Raw genomic sequence first — 23339 nt, 5'->3', positions numbered from 1 at the left:
CACTTGAAGGAGAAACTTTGCTCTAGCTGGATAATCGACACATTTGTATACAGGACAATACCTCCAATTTTTGTCCCTCATACAGTTGTACTAGATTGGAGTTCTGGGGATAAAATTCTTGACCATATTAACCTCTTCTATTTCCTTTAACAAAATTTGATTCGTATAGAATGGATCATAGACCGAATTAGATTTATATTACCATTCTTCAGAGTAGGCAGTACCCTACAATAGTCTGATGTGACATACAGGTGAACACCCACACGTGTGCAACTGGATTCCATAAGAACCCTTCTTGAGAAACTGGACAGCTCTCCCAATGTCTCCACATGTCCAGAGGGAGCGAGAGGCAGTCCTGACATCTCTTGCTGAGGGGAGCTAGTCTTTATGATGTGAAGTCCCTGTGCATATTTGAGACTTTAGCGTATAAACTTTCTGTACAGAAGCTTATGTATATAGGAAGAAATTTACTCACATGGATGGCTGAAAAAGGGCCTCAAATACTATGCTTGAAATAAATAGATTCATAGCCAGAAGGTACCCTAGTGATCATCTAGTTTGATCTCCTGCATAACACAGGCCATGGAACTTCCTCAAAATAATTCGTATGGCATATCTTTTAGAAAAACATCCAAACTTGACTTAAAAATCTCCACTGATGGAGAATCCACCACGACCCTTGGTAAATTGTTCCAATGGCTAATTCTCTTGTTTATCAAACACTTCTCAACACAAACACATAACAAAAAAGGAAAATGTAATCTTGAGTGCTACAGTTATATCCCTACTTATTCTAACTTACTATTAAGTAGAATTTATTTTGGCTTTTCTGCTATAGCATGCACCTTTAGTGTGTAGCCTCTGTGGGATGCTAAGTTTTTATGGAGGGTATATATGAAATTGAATTTGGAGTGCATAACTAAAATACATGCCTGTGTTTAACAACTGTTTGAGATGCATTTTGTGTGTGTTTTTATGTGTGTTTTTCACGTCAGTTGGAAGACTAAGGTTTAGGGTTCACATGGGCGAATGATGGGGTTGAAGAAAGGACAGTTGAGGAAGAGAGGGAATTTAGCTATCATGAATGTTTAAGGGTGGCAAAAGGAACAAAAATGAGTGTAAAAGGGGTGGAGGAAAACAGATTTTAATTTGGTTATTTTAATTCTGACTCCTTTACATTGTTGTGACTTGGAGAGCCTTGCATTTGCCCCCCCACCCGCAGTGCCTTCCCAGCTTTAACCTAAATGTCTCTCCCCTGGTATTGCATTGGGGGGGGGGGGGGGGTTGCGGAGGTTAGAGGAGGGGAGACAAAGGCACAGGCTCTGATTCACCAAAACAATTAAGAGTGTGCTTGATACCAAAGGGATTTAAGTATACGCTGAAATGCTTTGTTGAATCAGCATCATATAGTGATTAAGGCCAAAAGCCTCTGAGTCAGGAGATGTAGGGTATACTCTCAGCTCAGCCACTGAGCCAGTATGTGCCCTTAGGCAAGTTGTTTAATCTTTCTGTGGCTTCCCATGCTCTCAATGGTCTTGTGTGGCTTGATTTATTAATGTACAATGGAATCTGAAAACATGTTCGTCTTCTTTTCTGAAGGACACATTTAATTTGTACTTAGCTAAAATAATAACATATTCTGCAAAGGTGTGTGTACGTGTATGTGTGTGTGTGTGTGTGTGTGTGTTACAAAACATCTTGCACAAAGAATTCCCACCAGAATCTTTCAACTGCACACTCTGAGACTAAACAGTGTTTACACTTTTAAAATTCTTAAATCTGAATTTAAACAGCCTTAAACCTCATTCTTCTTGGAACTCGCTTCTTTACACAGTAAGTCTGTGGTTTTTATTTTAATCTTTTTTGGAAATTTAAAGATATAGTATTAATCATTAACTGTTATAATGTTAATGATGGTCTAAGGCACTTTGCTTTAACATATTTTTTGGTGCAAGTCAGCTCCTCATTAAGGTATGACAGAAAGTTGTCGGAACACTTCATAATGTAATCCTTGATGTTTGGATTACTCAGAGGAATAAAAATAAAAAAAATTCCCATGATTTCCATTTGTCAGTTTAATTTTAACAAAGGACAACAAGTATGAACTTACCTATGAGTTATGTAAGTTTAAATCAATCAGTGAATCCCTCCTGAGCCTCACTGCCACCAGCTTTCCATTTAACAGGCCAGCTATGAAGCATTAATAATTAATTAATCTTGTTATACCTACATTAAATAAAATGTTTTTTTTATATGAGTGCCTATATGTCTTAAAGACAACTGACTTCATTGACTTGACAGGCCTGATAAGAAGGTTATTTGTAAATTAAGTTTGTTTTTCAGCATTTTCTCTTCAATGGGAACTTGGTAGCTCTGGGGATTTACAATGGCATTCTAAACCTTTCAACTCTAGGTCACTGCTTTGAGTTCAATCCAGGTTAGTTAGAGACATTAAATCATCATCAGAGCTGGTTCAGTGGATGAATGTCCAAATTTACAAAAGTCCCCATCACTAACTGACAATCTGAGCAGACAGCTAAATGACTGAATTGGCACATACACTAAGCTACACTAAGTGAGGGCTGTGCCACATTGAGATGGCAGTGTTGAGAGAGGCTTGCACTGCAGGTGTTCATACCGCAACTGTTCTGGGGACACAGGACTACTGTTTCCAGAGCTGTCAATCCAGCACCTTTCACAGGCTAAGCAGAAAATTTATTTTAAGGAAAAAAAAAATACTTTACTCTGGAAGACTCAAGAATAATTAAGAAAGAGTAAAAACATATACTGCTTATTATTTCTGTTTCTATGACATTTGCTATCTCTCCCATTGATAGATACTATAATTCAGGGGTGACCAACCTGTGGCTCCAGAGCCAAATGCGGCTCTTCAGAAGTTAATATGTGGTTCCTTGTATAGGCATCGATTCCGGGGCTGGAGCTACAGGTGCCAACTTTCCAATGTGCCAGGGGGTGCTCACTGCTCAACCCCTGGCTCTGCCACAGACTCTGCCCCCCTCCACCCTTTCCCACCCCCGCCATGCCCTCACTCCTTCCCCTCCCCCCCAGAACCTCCTGCACACCACGAAACAGCTGATCGGGAGGTACCAGGAGGGAGGGGGAGGCGCTGATTGGCGGGACTCCTGGTGGGTGGGAGGCGCTAGGGGCTGGGGTGCTACTGACATATTACTATGGCTCTTTGGCAATGTACATTGGTAAATTCTGTCTCATTCTCGGGCTCAGGTTGGCCACCCCTGCTATAATTCATGCAACTTTTAAGTTACAGATTTGGAACTAATAATAAAATTGTGTCCAGTTTTATTGCTTTGCTGCCTAGGTATTTCAGCAAATATAATTGTGTTCACTGTAATCATCCACTACTTGCCAAACATTAGGTCTTTACTAAGCACCAGGAACACAAAAGATACTAATAAGGAAAGGAGGCCATTCCCAAAACTGTAATTGAAACTCTGGCTCAACATGAGCCAGTGTTCTCTCTCAACATCCACATATCGTTAAGGATTGCCTGCAACTATGACAAATAGAGAAATGTTCTTTTTCCACCCTGCTTAACTGAAAAACTATGAATGTGCTACAACTGAGGACCTTTGGAGCAGACTAGCTTTAATGTTTATTCATCAAGAGTTGACCCAAGACACTAGCAAACTACAAAATACAAATGATTGCTTTTCATGACTGCCAGGATTTGACGATTGTTGCTTGCTATAAGCACACATTTCACTATCATAAATATGCAGCTAATTTGCATAATGCTACCTATTTGTGTACTGCTCCCACAGCTTCTACCCTCATTTCAAAATCTTAGAGAACAGGTCCTTATTATCATTAACTTTTTGAAGAAGTGCACACTTTAACCCTGTCACAATTAATCATCCAATGCTTTTGTCTGGCTCCTAAGGAGCAAGCTATCAACATTATTGCAAAACTGCTTAGAATTGTAAATGATCTTTCTGCCTGCTCTCAGGCATTTACTCCGCACACATATTGCACCTTATCATGATAGATAGATAGATAAATAAATACATACATAAATAAAAGCAGCATGGTTAAAATACAATTTGAGGTCGCTGAAATGAAAGAGCAAAAGAATAATTTTGTGGATAATTTTACCATTTTTACAATACATTCGCTAATTCAGGAGAAAAGTAGTGATACAATTTTAGAATCCTTAGGATGACCTGGATTCTCAAACCTGTTGGTTCCAGATAAACAAGAAATCACATTTTTCCTCAGAACTATTTAAACAGAAAATCTATCAAGTTCGCAGGGCAAACCAATCAGTGAAATAATAACTTAATTTATTTGCTATGAAGAGGCAAATCTTTCAGTTTCATGATCAACAAGACCCCTTTGGTTAGTTTTCTTATCCCCGGAGTTACTGGTCATTGTGTATATGAATAGGATTTCTAAGGACTACAGTAAAAATAAAATACAATAAAGTGCAATGGACTTTGGTTCTTCTCTCAATATTCATTCTGAATATTTATAATCATTTTAAGTAGCACAGAAATTCTAGTTATAAAAGCAGAGCACATATGTGATAACTTTCATATATATCTCTTTCTCATTCTTACCCCTTGTAAGCAGGGTCTGATTGAGGTCTCCACTAACATCTAGTGAGGCCCTTGAGGGAAAAAACTTCAGTAGCAGACTGTGCTTGCACAGAAATGCCTACTCTGCCTAGGTGCACAGCAAGATGGACCTGCTTTGCCAAAATGATCAATTTTGGCTGGTTTGGGTTACAAATCACTCTAGTATTCGAATGTGGGAGTACTGAAATGTTGTTCTCCTTACTCTTTGAGTAAAGGGCAGCAGAACTGTGCTTAGCATGCCCTGATTGAGGGGGGTCACCCTAAACTGAACCTCACTTGCTGAGCCGGGGTTAGGATGCCAAATCCCAGAGGAGATGAGAATTGGTGGCAGGTGTTCATACACGGCAGTGTGGACACTGCATAAAGAGTCATAAATACCACTTGACCTGCTGCTCTCCAGTGTTTAACGACAGAGCTGACTGGACTCAATTAAGAGTCCTTGCTTCCAGCTGGTGATTCCTAGAGCTGTCCTAACTGCTGAGCATGTCTAGGGGCTAAGCCTTAGACCTTGTTTGAGAACATTGAAAGGCAACACAGAAGCTGCACTGAGAGTAAGGTTCTACACTACCTGCTGAAATCACTGAGAGCTGGGTTAAGTGGTGGAACCTCAGAATGTGACATGACAGCAGCAGCTACGAGCCAGTTACAGAGGTGGCAGCTGCGAGGCATTGCTCAATGCTCACACCCCCATGAACACACCACTGAACTCTGGGTCTCTGCTAACTAAGGACCGCCAACTGTGAGTGGGGTGCCACGGAGGGGAAGGGGAGTGGTGTGATAAGGGGCATTCCTTTGTTGGACTTTCACACCACAAGGTGAGCAACTGAGACAAAGGACACTGCCCAATGCACTGTGGGGTGGATGTTTGCCTGTGGTCACCTGCTTCTGAATTATGGTTGTGGTGCTTTCCCAAATTAATGCTGGGTCCCCTTTTCCCTTTGAATAAAAGTTTTATTTTGTTGTACATGGACTCGGTGCTTGTGAGAGGGGAAGTGCTGCCTCTTAGAGGCACCCAGGGTGGTGTTTAGTTTTCACAGGTTATTGGGTGAGGGCTCAAACCAATTCTATTTTCTGTTGTTGAGAGAAACCCCATGACACTGAACCCTATCCTTCTTGCTGCCGACTCCACTTGCCAGAAGCGTTACACCCTCCCAATATAAAAATGTTTAGTGCCAAATCTCTTTTAGAGGTGAGAAGATTAATGAATAGATAAAAATTTTCTAACAATTACTTACCCTCATTGTTCTTTTTAAAATTTCCTCACTGGACAAATTAAGGGCTTTACCTTGCTCTCACTGAAGTCAATGGCAAAATGCCCCTGAAGTCAATGGTGCAGGATCAGGGCCTACAAGTTTCTGGGCTAACAAAAGTGGGTAGGGGCAATGGCAAAGGAGACAAACAGGGGATGGCAAAGGATGCTAGATCACAGCTATGACCAAAGTTGAAGCAAATGTGTTCCCATCAGCAGCGGGAGGCTCCTTGTGTATGCATGAAGTCAGACTAAATGATCAACAGTCCCTCTCGCCTTTTTTTCTCTCTGTTCTTCTGACACTGAGCTCAGACACAAAAGCAAAGATAACCTGGACCCACAGACGCATTGCTGAATGTTCCTCCCCACACCATGAGAGTGGAAGCAGCTGCAAAGAGGAAAGAGCAAAAAAGCATAAAAAACAGAACTCAAAAGAAAAGATGCACAGAAAAGAAAAAATAAAAAGACAACAGAATGACAGAAGAACAGTGAGAGGAAAAGACAGAAGGGAAAGAAAAATGGAGAGAAGGTGAGAGAAGGTGAAGAACAGACCAAAGAGGAGACAAAGGAGAACCCAACTGTTAATATATTGTAAGAAGGCGCCAACATAAAAAGAAGGCAAACTGATTCAAACAATTTACCAAACAGCACACCGCATGCGAGTTTAAAGCACACAGTGGTACATTAGTGGTCCCACAGATCTTTTTGGACAAATACCAGGAAAAGCTACAAGTAGTTTGATTTGCCTGAGGATTATAGGGGTTTCCCTTGTGCCAGCCCCTTTGGTTCTGCTTGATATTTATTTCTGAGTTTAACACTTTGCACTGATTGTATTTCACTTATTGGGGTACTAGGGTCATGTTGTACTGTAACTGGATATATTTTAAAATAATAACAAAACTAGTGACTTCTGTGATATTTCTCCCTCTTTCACTTCCATTACCCCAGAATCCTTCCCTCCTCTTGCTGAGTCTTCTTCAGGATGGCCCTGGAATCCATCATTTCGTGAATGTGCTTCAGAGAAGTACAGTAGGCAGGCAGCTTTAGCAGCAGACCCATCAGTCAAAGATGATGACAGAAATATGGATTAAGGATTTAAAAAGTGCTTTGACAAAAATTTAAAAAACCCAAAACAAAAGCCTTGATAAAACTACTGCCCTGTTCATTTCACCTGGTACAAAGTTGCAGCTGCACAAAAAGGTTTTTTGCATCATGTTCTAATCCAAACAGCCACGAGTAGCCCTTTTGGAACAAAAAGCAGAGCAGTCATATCTCTCATTTGCAATGAAAAAAATGTTGGACGTATTTTTCCTAGGCACACCTTTCTGCAGTGAAATTACAGATTGTTAATGTTAATTTCTACATGCTCACCATAGCAACTGAAGTCGATGTGGATCTAATTTTTTTCCAGCTTGGCTCTGCTTTCTTGAGAACAGCAATTTAAAAAAAAGTATATGCAGCTCTCTTTCTAAATGATATAAACATATCAAGCAACAGTTAAGCTACAACTTTTTATAGCACATACCTGTGATGGCCCATGTGTCTTGCTCGTTTTATGTGTCCAACTCCTTTGCATCCTACAGTAGGGCATCCTCCATGTTCTAAAGCTTCCACTAATTCCAAGGGACCTATATATTCGGACATACGAGAAATTAGAGAAGTTATGTAAATTTACACACAAGCAAGAACTGGAGGATTACATTAACACATGGGGATGTAAATAGGTACACACCACACAACTTAAAGTACTTATTTAAATGTATTTTGCAGAAGTATGATGGAGACTAATGCAATATGTTTTAAAGAGGAAATAAAAACGTCCTGTGTAAATGGACCTCTATAGAAAAACTACACAATTAATAGTCCATAAAAAAGTACACACAATTTAGAGCATTTGTTTTATTTGTCATATCTTTTAGATTAATCACACTGCAGCTGTAACAATGTTATTTTGAAAGAGCAGAGAGTCAAACTAAGACTTCCTATTGTGCTTAAAGACAGAGATCTGTTCATAATTGATATTGATATTGATCTTTGAGGTTCTTAGTTTGAATTTTCCAGTAAATGAAGAGGTGGAAATCGAAGACAACATTAGTAAGAGCAAGTCATAAATGCATTTTTGACAGCTTACTCCGCTGAACTTTTGGGAATATCTGGTTTTCATCAATGGATAATACACTGAGGATTTAGAGTAGCAGCCGTGTTAGTCTGTATTCGCAAAAAGAAAAGGAGTACTTGTGGCACCTTAGAGTACTTAGAGTGCCACAAGTACTCCTTTTCTTTTTACATTGAGGATTGTGGAGGCTTTGAAGAATATGACTAGACTTTAGGTTTGGTACTCAATCAAACAAACAGTACACGATCCATGATGTCAGCAAGTCAGACACTGAAATTCTCCAGTTTAGCAGTTGGAGAAATCTCTTCTGAACAGCAGCAAACATGAATTGTTTTTAGTATTTTTCCTTCTTGAAAAACACACACACACACACATTCAGACATACACATGAAAGACAAGATTTACTTAAAGAAATCTTCCTACATGACATACATATTTTCACTCACAACAAAACAAGAGTGTGAGAGAGAGAGAGAGATTTAATTTTCAGCCATATTCCAAAAATACACTTTTTTGGAACTCTTTTCATGTTACTCTGATTCCAGTGGAGTCACACTGGTGTAATGGTGGCTTAAATGGTGTAATGGAATGGAGAACTGAGCTTCTTATCTTGTTTACATTAAAAAACAAAGTCCATAACCACAATGCAATATTAAAAAAAACAAAAAAAACAAAAAAAAAACCCACACACAAATGCAACCAGACAGACAGCCTACACAGAGCTGGATTTTGTGAGTGAATTTGTGTAGCTAACTTTCTTTCACAACTACCTCAATTGTGCATGTGAATGGCTAACTAGATGAAAACCCCGTCTTGCACACACAAATCAGATACAGATGCATTTTTAGCATGCATTAGGCACCTGAACTTTGGAACAGTCAGGCCCAGAGTATCCAACAGGTTAATATTAATCTCACCTCTGATTTAAATAACTTTCAAGGATGTTGTTGATAACATCCACAGTGCAGCACATTAAATAGCAGAAATACTATTCCTATTATCGATAAAAAGTTTAGTCAAATTCCTCTGTTCTGCCCTGTCCCAGATAACAGTCCAGGTGGAACCTGAGTGTTAACTCCAGTGCCAGGAGCAACAAAAAAATAAAACTGTTTCTTTGGGTGGAAGTTTGCTCCTGCTAACAAGTTCTTACGGAGGTCAGCCTAGCAGTCAGCGTTAGTACAATGTTCATCCATGGATAGGATCCTAGAGCAGTCTCTAGGAGCTGGAATTGCTGAAAAGTCAGTGCATTCTGTGTAATACCAGGGAAATTCCAGAAGACTGGAACAGTGCTAATGTTGTGTCAATATTCAAAAAGGACAAGCTGGATAACCTGATTAAATATAATCCACTTAGCCTGATAACAACCCCAGCCAAAACAACAGAAAGGCTGACATGGGATTAAATTAATAAAGAATTAAAGGACAGGGATATAATTAATGCCCGACAACATGATTTCGTGGAAAATAGATCTTTGTCAAACAAAACTGATTGCATTTTTTGGTGAGATTACAAGTTTGGTTGATAAAGGCAACTACATGGATGTAGTATACTTAGATTTTTGTATGGCATCTGACTTGGTACTGAACAACATTCTCATTAAAAATTAGCACTACACAACATCAATACTGCACATGTTAAATGGATTAAGAACTGGCTAGCAGAGATCTGAGAAAGTAGTTGCGATGGGGGATCATCGAATATGGGTGTTTTTAATAGTGTTCCACAAGGATCAGTTCCAGGCCTGATGTTATTCAACATTACCGTCTATAATTTGGAAGTAAATATAAAACCACTGCTGATCAAATTTGTAACAATCTTAAATGAATCAAACAGTAACACAGAATCTCTACAGACAGAAGTTCCATGCTTGAATAATAAGAGCATAGCAGTAGGAATATACTACTGACCACCTGACCCAAGATGGTGGCGGTGACTGGGAAATGCTTAGGGTGATTAAAGAGGTTACAAAAAACAGAAAACTCAGTAATAATGAGGGATTTCAACTATTCCACGGGTTGGCAACCTTTCAGAAGTGGTGTGCCAAGTCTTCATTTATTCACTCTAATTTAAGGTTTCGCGTGCCGGTAATACATTCTAATGTTTTTAGAAGGTCTCTTTCTATAAGTCTATAATATATAACTAAACTGTTGTTGTATGTAAAGTAAATAAGGCTTTTAAAATGTTTAAGAAGCTTCATTTAAAATTAAACTAAAATGCAGAGCCCCCGGACCGGTGGCCAGGACCCGGGCAGGGTGAGTGCCACTGAAAATCAGCTCACGTGCCGCCTTTGGTACGCATGCCATAGTTTGTCTACCCCGAACTATTCCCACATTGACTGAATACATGTCGCCTCAGGATGGGATGGAGAGAGAAAATTTCTAACCACCATTAATGACAGCTTCTTGGAGCAGCAAGTCCTGGAACCCACAAGGGGAGAGGCAATTCTTAATTTAGTCCTAAGTGGCACACAGGATCTGGTCCAAGAGGTGAACAGACCTAAATCATTTGATAATAGCAACCATAATGTAATTAAATTTAACATCTTTGTAGGTGGAAAAATACCACAGAAACACACCACAGTAGCATTTAACTTCAAAAGGGGGAACTACACAAAAATGAGGAGGCTAGTTAAACGGAAATTAAAAGGAACAGTCATGAGAGTGAAATGCCTGCAAGCTGCATGGAAACTTTTTAAAATCACTGTAATAGAGGTTCCAACTATATGCATACCCCAAATTAAAAAAAAAAACAACAACAGTAAGAGGACCAAAAAAAAACCTGCCAGCATGGCCAAACAGAGTAAAAGTGATAGATAGAGACAAAAAGACATCTTTTAAACTCTGGAAGTCAAATCCTACTATAGAAAATAGAAAAAACAAACTCTGGCAAGTCAGGTGTAAAAGTATAATTAGGCAGGCAAAAAAGAATCTGAAGAGTAATTAGCATAAGAGACAAAAACTAACAGCAATTTTTTTTTAAGTACATCAGAATCATGAAGAATGTTACACATTAGTGGGGCCACTGGATGATCCAGGTGCTTAAGGCGCACTGAAGGAAGACAAGGACCTTGCAGAGAAACTAAATGAATTTTTGCACTGGTCTTCACTGGAGAGGATGTGAGAGAGATTCCCACAGCTAAGCCATTTTTTTATTTTTAGGTGACAGTTCTGAGGAACTGTTCCTCGTTGAGGTGTCAATAGAGGTGATTACGGAAACACTGATAAATTAAACAGTAATAACTCATCACCAGCAGATGGTATTCACCCAAGAATTCTGAAGGAACTCAAATATGAAATCGCTGAACCACTGACTGCAGTATGTAACCTAATGCTTAAATCATTCTCTGTACCACATGACTGGAGGATAGCTAATGTAATGCATATTTTAAAAAAGGCTCCAGAGGCAATCCTGGCAATTACAGGCCAATAAGCCTAACTTCAGTATCAGATAAATTGGTTGAAACTATAGTAACTAACAGAATTATTAGACACATAGATGAAAACAAAGTGCTGGAGAAGAGTCAACATGGCTTTTGTAAAGGGAAATCATGCCTCACCATGCCTCTTTGGGGAGTAGGGGATCCACAAACATGTGGACAAGGGTGATCCAGTGCATATAGTGTACTTGGACTTTCAGAAAGCCTTTGACAAGGTCCCTCACCAAAAGCTTTTAAGCAAAGTAAGCAATCATGGGATAAGAGAGAAGATCCTCTCACAGACCAGTAACTGGTAAAAGATAGGAAAAACAATGGGTAAGAATAAATTATCAGTTTTTACAGTCGAGAGAGGTAAATGATGGGGTCCCCCAAGGATCTGTCCTGGGACCAATGTCATTCAACATATTCATAAACGATCTGAAAAAGGGGTAAACAGTGAGGTAGCATAGTTTGCAGACAATACTAAATGATCAAGATAGTTAAGTCCAAAGCAGACTGCAAAGAGTTACAAAGGCATCTCTCACAAAACTGGGTGACTGGGCAAGAAAATGAAAGATGAAATTCAATGTTAATAAATGCAAAGTAATGAATGTTGGAAAAACATAATCCCAACTATATACACACAACGATGGGGTCTAAATTAGCTGTTGCCACTTGGAGTCATCATGGATAGTTCCCTGAAAATATCTACTCAATGTGCAACAGCAGTCAAAAAAAAAATCTAACAATGTTAGGAACAATTAGGAAACTGAGAGATAAGATAGATAATATCATATTGCCACTACATAAATCCATGTTACGCCCAGACCTTGAATACTGTGTACAGTTCTTGTCACCCCAGCTCAAAAAAAAATATTAGAAATGGAAAAGGTATAGAGAGGGACAACAAAAATTATTAGGGATATGGAACATCTTCAATATGAGAAGAGATTAATAAGACTGAGGCTGTTCATTTTAGAAAACAGATGACCAAGGGAAGGATATGATAGAGGTGTATAAAATAATGACTGGTGTGGAGAAAGTGAATTAGGAAGTGTTATTTACCCTTTCAAACAATACCAGAATTAGGGGTCACCCAATGAAATTAATAGATGGTAGGTTTAAAACAAACATAAGGAAATACTACAAACAATGCACAGTCAACCTATGGAACTCACTACCACGGGAAGTTGTGAAAGCCAGAAGTATCACGGGTTCAAAAAAGAATTAGAGAAGTTCATGGAGGATAGGTCCATCAATGGCTATTAGCCAAGATGGTCAGGGTTGCAACCCCCTGCTCTATGTGTCCCTAAACCTGTGACTGCTCGAAGCTGGGACTGGACTAACTGATAAATTGCCATGTTCTGTTCAGTCCCTCAGAAGCATCTGGCAGCAACCACTGTCCGAAGACTACCATTGGTACCAATGGACCATTGGTCTGACTCAAGATGGCCATTCTTACATAAGCAATTCAACATAAGCTCCCAGTGAGATACTATGTCAAGAAGAGCTCATATGATCCTTGGATGTATAAACAGGGGAGTAGTGATTAGGAGCAAGAAGGTGATTTTGGATCTGTATGGCTTTGGTGAGACCGATTCTGGAATACTGTGTACAGTTCTGATGCCCACATTTTCAAAAGAATGTTGAAAACCTGGAGAGCGTGCAGAAAAGAGACACAAAAATGATTCGAGGATTGGACAAAATGCCTTACTGTGAGAAATGTAAAGAGCTCAATCTGTTTTATTTATCAAAAAGAAGCCTGCAGAGTGGCTAAGCACCTTCACAGGGACAAAAATCCCAGGACTAAAGGACTCTTTAATTTAGCACAGAAACACATAATAAGAACCAATGGTTGGGAGCTGATGCCAGAGAAATTCAAACTAGAAATTAGGCAGTTATTTTCAACAGAGAGGGTGATTAACCACTGGAACAAACTACCAAGGGAAGTGGTATATTTCTCCATCTTTTGGAGTACTCAAATCAAGACTAGATGCCTTTCTGGAAGATATGCTTTAGTAAAATACAAATTACTCGTCTTAATAGGGGTAAATGGATGAGGTTTAATGTCCTATGAGATACAGTTCAGACTACATTATTTAACAATCTCTTTGGGCCTCCACCTATTTATTCAGTTTAGTCATGAGCAATATTGATGAGTTCCATATGGAGCCATAATCAATCATGCAAAACTGGTGCAAGGACTGGGAGTAGAACAGGAAAACTGAAGGCCTGAGAAGATGCCTTGGGACGATAATAACAAGCAAAGCAAACTTTCTAATGCTCACGGCCACATGACAGTGCTTGCTGAGTAGAAAACGGCTGCTATATTTGCCTTTAAAGTCACTGCCTGCTGACACTCTTTAGTTCATTATTTTGTAAAGTATGTTGAAATGCCCTGAGTATGAAAGGCATATATAAAATCTAATTCTATTCTGCTCAATCCCAAATACTCATCAACATAATGAAGCAATCCAATAAAGAAAACAATAAGCGAAATACTGAAGAAAATAGCCCTTAAATTGTCACTTCAATCACTCTCACATCTTTCATTAAATAGATACCTGCAAGTCACTGCTCTAATAACCAAACTGTTCACGATCTACAATTGACCATGGTGAGCTTACAACTGGTGATAAATTTAGTGTCAATAGTTAGAGATTTAGCAGTTTAAAAAATAAAACAAAAACACCTTGTCTCTGATTTACTGCTGCAGTTGCACACATTTCAAATGACCAAATTGGCATTTCTCTATTTCTTGGGAAATGATCTGATTGCTAGCTAGAGCAGAGGTGAATTTCAGATAAATCTGGAACCAGATGAAATTTAGACATTTGGGGTTTGGATATGAATTTATGATTTCAAAAAAAACAAACAAAAACCAAGTATTCCTTGACTGTATATTCTGTGGGACTGGCCACTATCAGAGATAGGGTACTATACCTGATGGACCACTGTGCTGATCCAGTATGGCAATTCCTATATTCCATTATTTGTACGTCTATAAAACAGAAAGGAATCCTCCACCTACATCGAGCTGGCTGAGGGTCAGAGCCATAGGGCCAAATTCTATGCTCGTGTAAATGGGCATAGTTCTATTCATTTCAGGGGTAAGCATCAGGCGACGATGAGGAGACAGTGGATTGAGGAGTAGCGTCCTCATCCTCCCTCGCCTCTTATTCCTCAAACATCTCCTGCTGCTGGGGAATGGTCTGAGGTGGCAGAAACTGAACTTCCCTCTCATCCCAGTGGGCTAGGCCCAGAGCCCTAGAAAACTGCTGACAGTAAGCAGCCCAGGATCCCAGTATGATCACTGGGGGTGTCATACGGCAGAGGTGATGGCATCCAGAGTTGATCCCACCACTTGTGATGACTTGCACTGGACTCTTCCCTGTATCTATGATCCACGTAGAAAGTGTTCCTTTAAGGATGGGCGGGGGAACCCTGTGCAGAGACTGACGAGACTGAATGGACTGAGTGAAAGTCCCCTCTGCCATCCTCCTCAGAGCACTGGAGGAGCCCCAACTGAAAATGGTGGTGAACTGGGTGGTGTTGATGATAAATTGGGTCTGGGGACCGAACTAGTGTTGGTACACAGGATCCTTGGTGCCCATGATCTGTGAGAACTGCGGTTCCTCTGCTAAAGCTAAGTCCTTCAAGAATCAAAATTCCTGAGGCACCAAATGGGATACCAGTACCGATGCGATGGTCTCTCTGGAAGCCAACAGTACCAATGGTTTAGAACTCTCCACGGGAGATACTGGTGGAAGAGATGCATCTTATCTGGCAGAATGTTTCTCCTGGTCATCCCCAGTCAGTACAGAGGCTCGCTTAGAGCCATGTTTGCTCTTGTAAGAGCTTCTTGGTTTTCCAGCCCTAGTGGTACCAGAGGAACCTGCAGCTTCCATCGTACCAGGTCTAGAAATTGACGATTCCAAGACTGCTGACTTAGAAGACTGAGATCTCTTTGGAGCAGACTCCTTATGGGGCAAGGTACAGCCCCTCTTCTTAGGGCCTCTGAAGGTCTCTGAGGTCTCTCCCTTCTTGGGGGAGTGATGAGCCAAGGTCAAAAGGGTACTAGATCTTCCCAGAGACTGGAATATGGGGGGTTCCCATGATCTGGTTCCAATGTGGGACAAAGGGAGTGCTCCATCATCCGAAGCCTCAGTTTGATGTCCTGGTTCTTGCTGTCCCTACATTTCAGGGGTAAGCAGAAGTTCACACATTCTGCAGAATGTGTGATTCTCCACAGCAGTGGATGCAGTTGGAGTGGTCATCAATCCAAGCCTCCCAGCAAGTGAGGCAATGGTTGAAGCCTTGGGAGCTGGACGTACCCTCTTAAGGAGGCAAGTCTCTCTGATAGGAGAAGAGAGGAAAAGAAGTACTCCTCTCACTAAAACTAAAATCTAACTATTAACTAAAAACTACTACTAAGATTAAAAAAGGATTCTAATAAGATGAGGCATGCTGGAAGCGGACAAGTATTTGAGAGCTTCATAAACATTAATGGATATATTTTCACAAAATCTCTGTGGAATGAGGGAGTATTATCATCCCCACTTAACAGATAGGGAACTGAAGGGCAGAGAAATAAATCAAAAGTATCCACTAATTCTGGGTGCCCAATTTGAGACATCTAGGACTTGATTTTTCTGCTTACTTAGCATTCTGTATGATTGATTTCAGTAGTAGATGTGAGTGCTCAGCACTTCTGCAAATCAGACCCAGAGTCTCAAGTCAATCATCCAGGAAATGAAGAACACACATGTGAGAAGCTTGGATTAAGTGACTTGACTAGCATCACACACAAACTCTATGGCAGAGACAGGGATAGAATCCAATTCTCCAGAGCAGTATTGAACTGACTAAACCGTGAGATTGGCCTCTCTAATCCTATGCCTCATTCATTAGACACTTTCCAACTTTCACAAGAAATGAAAGAATGGTCCTATACAGCCTCCTTCACTACACAACCTTGATTCATCCTCCGAGCACATCTACTCTGTGCAGGAGCTCACAGACTATGTCCACTCTATGTCTCTGGCAGAATCCCTTTCAAACCGGCAGCTTCAAGCCCCCTTTGCAGGCCTGGAGCACAAAAGGGACTAAGCCTACTTTGAGCATCTGGCACCACATTTTAATCAAGTGCCTTTTCAAAAAGTCTGCACTGTGTAGGGCCTTGAAAACAAGTTAACATTCCAAAATGTGGAGAGAGGACCAGGGACAAAATCCTGGCCCAACTAAAGTCAATGAGAGTTTTGCCACTCATTTCAGTAGGGTCAGGAATTCCCCATAGATTCCTCTAGTATACAAGGATAATTCTTATGCATAATTGTCAAATTTCATTTACAAGATCAGTGAAGTCACCTCTTAAAAAACAACTAATTATGCCAAATCTCAATAAATTATGTGTTTTGTTATAAACATCACATCTACTTATTTTATATTGCATACACCAACTGCTGCCTTCCTATGAACTGGGTCACAGAGAAAGCATTGCACAAATTACACATGCCCCTCATCATAACTTTAAAATTATACCATCTTATGATTTCTCTTACTAAGAGGAGGCTGAAGAGGGTGTCCAGTTTTTGCACACCAGCCTGCGGGATGGATATCGGGGCTATCTGCATCAGTCCAATAATCATAAATACTATCCCAGCCATCAAAGTGCACCTAAAAGCAAAAGAAAAACCATCAGAAAAATTCTCTATAAAGTCATTTTACCTCAACAATCTTCCAAAATGTTAGGCTTTATAATGTCAGCTTCTTTAGAGAAATAACATGAGAAAACTGTAGACATTACACAGCAGTATAAACTAGATTTTGGGCATTTGTCTGCTTCCACTGAAGAGAAAGGAAGTTTGTTGCCTACTTAAGTGGGAGCAAAATGGGTCTCTGTGTGTGTTACACTGTCAGGCTCAAAATATACATGTACATTTAGACAGTTATAATGTTTATGTATATACACTAACACTTTAAGGGCCAAATTCTGTCCTCCCTCTCTCTCAAAGGGCTCTAAACATTTAGAACAGTCAAATTCCTATTTTAAACAGGAGTTAACCCACTACATAGACTTTGTAAAGGGCCTCTGCACAAGGATGAATTTCACCACCCCCAAAAACAAAGGGATCTATAGCGATTTGACTATTTGTAAAATTTGACTATTAAGGGTAAGGAATTAAATCAGATGAGAGACCGAACTGTGATTCTGTAGAAGACAATCACTGATTTTCTTCAGGTTGGGACCAAAGATCTGCAACCCTAACTAACTTACTTAAATTATTGTACTAATGAAGACCTTGGATCTTTATTTCTTATGATCTTATTTATAAAATGTACATAAAAGGCTATTTCAATATACAATATAAAGTTAATTAAACTGCAAGGGTCACAAATATTGACATTTTAATATATTAGACTGGATAATTTTTTGACAGGACCAAACTAATGTGTAGTTTATGCAGAAAATGTGTAGGTGTGCAGATATTAATTTTGATGACTTCACACCCTTTGTTAATTTGGATTCAAAATGAAATGTCAGTTGCGTTTGCTGCCTGAAATATCATGTATGCATAAGAACTCTCTGCACACTGTAGAAAGAAATATTCTTCATATTCATTTAGCTAGCTAGCATTCCAGAAAATGCCAGTATTTTAACAGTTAAAAGACTCAATAAGTAAAATGATTTATAAATCAAAGCAGAAAATAACCCAGCATACAAGTCTTCTGAAAAAACAGCAAATCCTTTAGCAAACATCATTTGAAATTAATCCAATCTAAAGTCCAGAATTAATATAAGTTTCTACACCGCAGAAGCTCCTGACAGGGAGAAAGGAAATCTTTATTTATTCATTCATTCTTTTTAGATTTTCCCTGTCTCACTTGGGCTTTTGCAGGGTGGAAATTATAGAGAAAGATTTTATTCATCTATCCCAAATATTTTATGAGCCCTAATACAAAAATCACAGCAATCTTTTGATATTGGGTATTATTAAGTCATCAACATTCTTCTATAAAACAACTTTTATCTCAACTATTCTCAATGCAATTCCCCAACACACTCATCCTTTATTCCTTAGCTTCTATTTCAGAACATCACCGACTAAAAAAACAATAGAGATACCCCTTCCAAAGAAATTACTTGTGTATTAATCAGTGAGAAGGATGAGAGTGAGTTTAGCAGTGCATCAATGTGATTCATATCTTCCTGTGCAAACTATCAAGGTCCTTAATTTTGGAACTTCAGTATTTATTTTACAAAACAGTCAACATGCTGTAAACAGGACCTCCAATTTAGAGAGAGACAGAGATTGACTTACTTTTATCCTGTGGTCATCAATATCTACAACAGTTGCTACTCTGATAAGTACTGGATTCCTCTTGTCAACTACCTCAAGTTTCATATTTTTCTGAAATCCATGAGATGGTTTCTACAATGAGAGATGATGGCTATTTCAATGAAATGTAAAACAACTGTTATAAAATATAAGGGTAATCATTCCCCTCCAAAAAAAATCCAAACATAAAAACTGTTGTATTAAAATAACTTAGTCTAGAAAAATAATTTACTTCTCTAGGAGTTTAGCCTCATCACTTCAAGCCCCCCAGGTAAATAAAATCATCATTAATCCTGTAAAGATCTTTAATGCTATAAGTTTCCCCTAAACACTCTAGAAATGTTTTAAGAGCATTTCCACCTCTATGAAACAGCATACTGCACAATAATTCTACATATTGTATCTCCTTACACTCATACACTTTCATCATAGATCAAATGGCACTTTAAATTATGATTACATTTACAAGTTTGCCATAGAGGTTACAGTGTGACCCAATGGCCTCTTGAGGCCAACTAGCAGATAGCGCAGGGATGCTTAAGAGTTACAGGAATCCCATGGGTCTGGTATTTACATAATAGTTCACCAAAGGGTGTCACAATGGTCAACATCGTCTTTGAAAAATGTATGTGCAGGTAGCATGCAAGGAGACACATTTATGTATTAGAAATTATGTTCTTCAAGTCTTGAAGTTAAAGGCAGGTTCCACCAGACAGGTGGTGGGAGACATGCATTTCCCTGCCATTGCGTAACTTACAATGCAAGTCTATCTGCATACTGAGTCAAATGCTAAAGAAGATTTTGTGGGGACATCAGGAGAAGAAAATTAACAGGAAGAGGTGAACAGTGGTGGGGTGGGGGACCCCCGTTTACAGGAGAAGAACAAAGGACAGGTCTAATACATCTAGGGATTCAGGGAGATGCTCTGGCATTCTTGGTCTTATGAAAGCCATCCTGGTTGAAAAATGCTGCGAGGAGGACTTTGGGTAACCAGAAAGGAGTACTTGTTGTACCTTAGAGACTAACAAATTTATCTGAGCATAAGCTTTCGTGAGCTACAGCTCACTTCATCAGATGCATTCAGTGGAAAATACAGTGGAGAGATTTATATACATAGAGAACATGAAGCAATGGGTGTTACCATACACACTGTAAGGAGAGTGATCACTTAAGGTGAGCTAATACCAGCAGGAGAGCGGGGGGGGGAGAGAGGGGGGACACCTTTTGTAGTGATAATCAAGGTGGGCCATTTCCAGCAGTTGACAAGAATGTCTGAGGAGGGGGAAATAAACAAGGGGAAATAGTTTTACTTTGTGTAATGACCCATCCACTCCCAGTCTCTATTCAAGCCTAAGTTAAGTGTATCCAGTTTGCAAATTAATTCCAATTCAGCAGTCTCTCGTTGGAGTCTGGTTTTGAAGTTTTTTTTGTTGAAGAATTGCAACTTTTAGGTCTGTAATCGAATGACCAGCGAGATTGAAGTGTTCTCCAACTGGTTTTTTAATGTTATAATTCTTGATGTCTGATTTGTGTCTGTTTATTCTTTTACGTAGAGACTGTCCAGTTTGACCAATGCACATGGCAGAGGAGCATTGCTGGCACATGATGGCATATATCACATTGGTAGATGTGCAGGTGAATGAGCTTCTGATAGTGTGGCTGATGTGATTAGGCCCTATGATGGTGTCCCCTGAACAGATATGTGGACACAGTTGGCAATGGGCTTTGTTGCAAGGATAGATTCCTGAGTGAGTGGTTCTGTTGTGTGGTGTGTGGTTGCTGGTGAGTATTTGCTTCAGGTTGGGGGGCTGTCTGTAAGCAAGGACTGGCCCGTCTCCCAAGATCAGTGAGAGTGATGGGTCGTCTTTCAGGATAGGTTGTAGATCCTTCATGATGCGTTGGAGAGGTTTTAGTTGGGGGATGAAGGTGATGGCTAGTGGCGTTCTGTTATTTTCTTTGTTGGGCCTGTCCTGTAGTAGGTGACTTCTGGGTACTCTTCTGGCTCTGTCAATCTGTTTCTTCACTTCACCAGGTGGGTATTGTAGTTGTAAGAACGCTTGATAGAGATCTTGTAGGTGTTTGTCTCTGTCTAAGGGGTTGGAGCAAATGCGGTTGTATCGTAGAGCTTGGCTGTAGACAATGGATTGTGTGGTGTGGTCTGGATGAAAGCTGGAGGCATGTAGGTAGGAATAGCGGTCAGTAGGTTTCCGGTATAGGGTGGTGTTTAAGTGACCATCGCTTATTAGCACCGTAGTGTCCAGGAAGTGGATCTCTTGTGTGGACTGGTCCGGGCTGAGGTTGATGGTGGGATGGACATTGTTGAAATCATGGTGAAATTCCTCAAGGGCTTCTTTTCCGTGGGTCCAGATGATGAAGATGTCATCAATATAGCGCAAGTAGAGTAGGGGCATTAGGGGACGAGAGCTGAGGAAGCGTTGTTCTAAGTCAGCCATAAAAATGTTGGCATACTGTGGGGCCATGCGGGTACCAATAGCAGTGCCGCTGATTTGGGTAACCAGTGCCGCCTTAGACAAGAGGGCTTCTTGTTAGGTAAGTTTAGGCTCTAGACTGTGTCTTACGGTTTTATTTTATATGTAATCCTTTGTTTACATTAATCTTACTTGCTTTTTCTCAAATCTCTATTCTTTGATAAATAAACTTAAGCTTGTTTTCACTGTAAACATATCTAAGCACTGTGTTGAGTGGTGATCCAGAGGTAAAACTGACAAGTTGATGCATACTATATCGTTGGGACTAGCAGATCTGTGAATTTTGAGTGTGTCCAATGGAACAGGGGCTGGACTCTCCACGGCAGGCCTGCCTACAGACATTCTGGGCCCCAGAACGGAACAGTCAATGGGTGCTCTTCAGGCACGGCCAGGGCTTCCATATGCCCACTCGGCTGCCTTCACCGCCGCCGGTACCACCCCACGTGCACCTTGGAGCCCTGCAGCCCGCCCGGGCAATTTAAAAGGGCCCAGGGGGCCCTGGCTGCTGCTGTGGTAGCGGCGGCAGTGGCTGGGGGCCCCGGGGCCCTTTTATATTGCCCAGGCCCCTGGGCAATTGCCCCTTTTGCCCCCAGGTCGGCATGCGTGCTCCAGGGGCATGCTTGGAGAATATCTATCACTAACCTGCAAACTGATGGCAGTGCCTGTGTGGACTGAGAAGGGAGTACTTGTGTTGCCTGTGGCAAGTGGAGTTGGGGAGCTGATCCCTGGCAGGCACAGACAAGGCTTCTTCATGCAAGTGACATCAAGGTGCCTCACAACCCTGGGTATCCCACGGAAGCATCACACATGGTAATTGTGAATCTGACTAGTCAGTGATGAGCCCACCCAGAAGTGGTACCTCCTGTCCCATGGGGCTTGCCCCGGCTCCATAGGTGCTAGAGTCAGCAGAGGCCAAAAGGCCATAGCCCTCCCCACTTTTTAAAACAGGGAATTCAGAGCACCCTACTTTTTAAAACCTGGCTGGAAGGAGCACACTATGGCACAGGCCAGCTGGCCAACATCCTAAATGCCGGCCATACTAAATGCCGGCAGCCAGGCCCTTACCTACCAGCTGCCAAAACCCCAGTGGTGGTCCCTCTCAGTAACGGGGACCAACTGGGTCTGCGAAGCAGAAAGGACCCACTACCTGAAGACCTTGGGCTCACCATCAGGAGAGTAAGGTAAGGAGTTGGGGGACGCAGAGTGTTAGACTGTTGGGGGTGGGGGAAAGGCAGGGCATCCAGGAGGGTCAGGCTGCTGTGAGGGAGCTCTCTCGAGGGCTCTGGGGGGGAGGGCCTTGGCTCCCCACTTTTGCAGTCCTTCTGGCACCCATGTCTGGGTCTACTCTGGGTATTGCAAGGTGGTGCATGTGGTCACAGTGCCACATAGGTTTAGCACATCCGCCCGTCTATAGAAGGAAATGGAAGGGTGGATGCGTCAAATGTGAGTGGTGCTGTGACCATGTGATCACAGCACCCAAACTGGAGAGCCAGGCCAGCCCCACGAGACAGGAGCCACGGCTGCAGGGTGAGTGCAGGATGTAGTCACTAGCCAAACCTCTCCCCTGCTACATGCTGGGCCTCGTCTTTCTACACCCATACTACATAATCCACTCTTATTCTGCCCCACCCTCCCTCTCCCAAAAAGAATACGACAGTAAGAGAAGGCAGGGCAGGGATGGACGAGGATAGAGGAGGTTAGAAGATGTGTTACTACCTGGAACTTCTCATGGTCACCAGCCCCACGGCCATGAGTGAGGACTCCCCTCCACACAACAAATGCATACAACATCTCACTTGGCTTGGCTATTCTGGATGAAAACTCAGGATTTGACCACGCTTGTTAAAATTTTGTAGTGAAAAGTGTTGTAAGCCAGTAACCAAACCCCAGTGAACTACAGCAGATGGCTGGAATTCTGGGCTAGCACCACATTTCTGCTTTAGTTTAATGAATTTCTTAGCAACGAGATAGTATTCAAAAATGTTGGACTTGAACCTCAGAAGCTCACAAAAACAGACAGAAGGTCAGCCTAGGGAGCCAAGAATTTCATGTCTATTGTTGGCTCTGATAACGATGCCTTCTACTTTCTTGAATAAGCCACTTGTCTTGTTGTGCCT

The 23339-nt window shown here is 41.0% G+C and overlaps 1 protein-coding gene across 6 annotated transcripts in view; it reads right to left on the bottom strand.

The window, feature by feature from the left end:
* The window catches only part of L3MBTL3 (L3MBTL histone methyl-lysine binding protein 3), a 140802-nt gene that overhangs the window by 34213 nt on the left and 83250 nt on the right, over nt 1-23339 (bottom strand). For all 6 annotated transcript variants that reach the window (XM_043542885.1, XM_037894779.2, XM_027823206.3 and 3 more), the window contains 3 exons: nt 18716-18826; nt 16955-17069; nt 7388-7490 (listed from right to left, as the gene is read on the bottom strand). In XM_043542885.1, the coding sequence (XP_043398820.1) occupies nt 7388-7490; nt 16955-17069; nt 18716-18826 (329 nt within the window). The remainder of the gene's footprint in view (nt 1-7387; nt 7491-16954; nt 17070-18715; nt 18827-23339) is intronic.

The sequence above is a fragment of the Chelonia mydas genome, chromosome 3 (genome assembly GCF_015237465.2).
Source record: "Chelonia mydas isolate rCheMyd1 chromosome 3, rCheMyd1.pri.v2, whole genome shotgun sequence".
Classification (NCBI taxonomy): Eukaryota; Metazoa; Chordata; order Testudines; family Cheloniidae; genus Chelonia; species Chelonia mydas.
The sequence above is the reverse complement of the archived record's forward strand: the minus strand, read 5'-3'. Positions and strand labels throughout refer to the sequence as shown.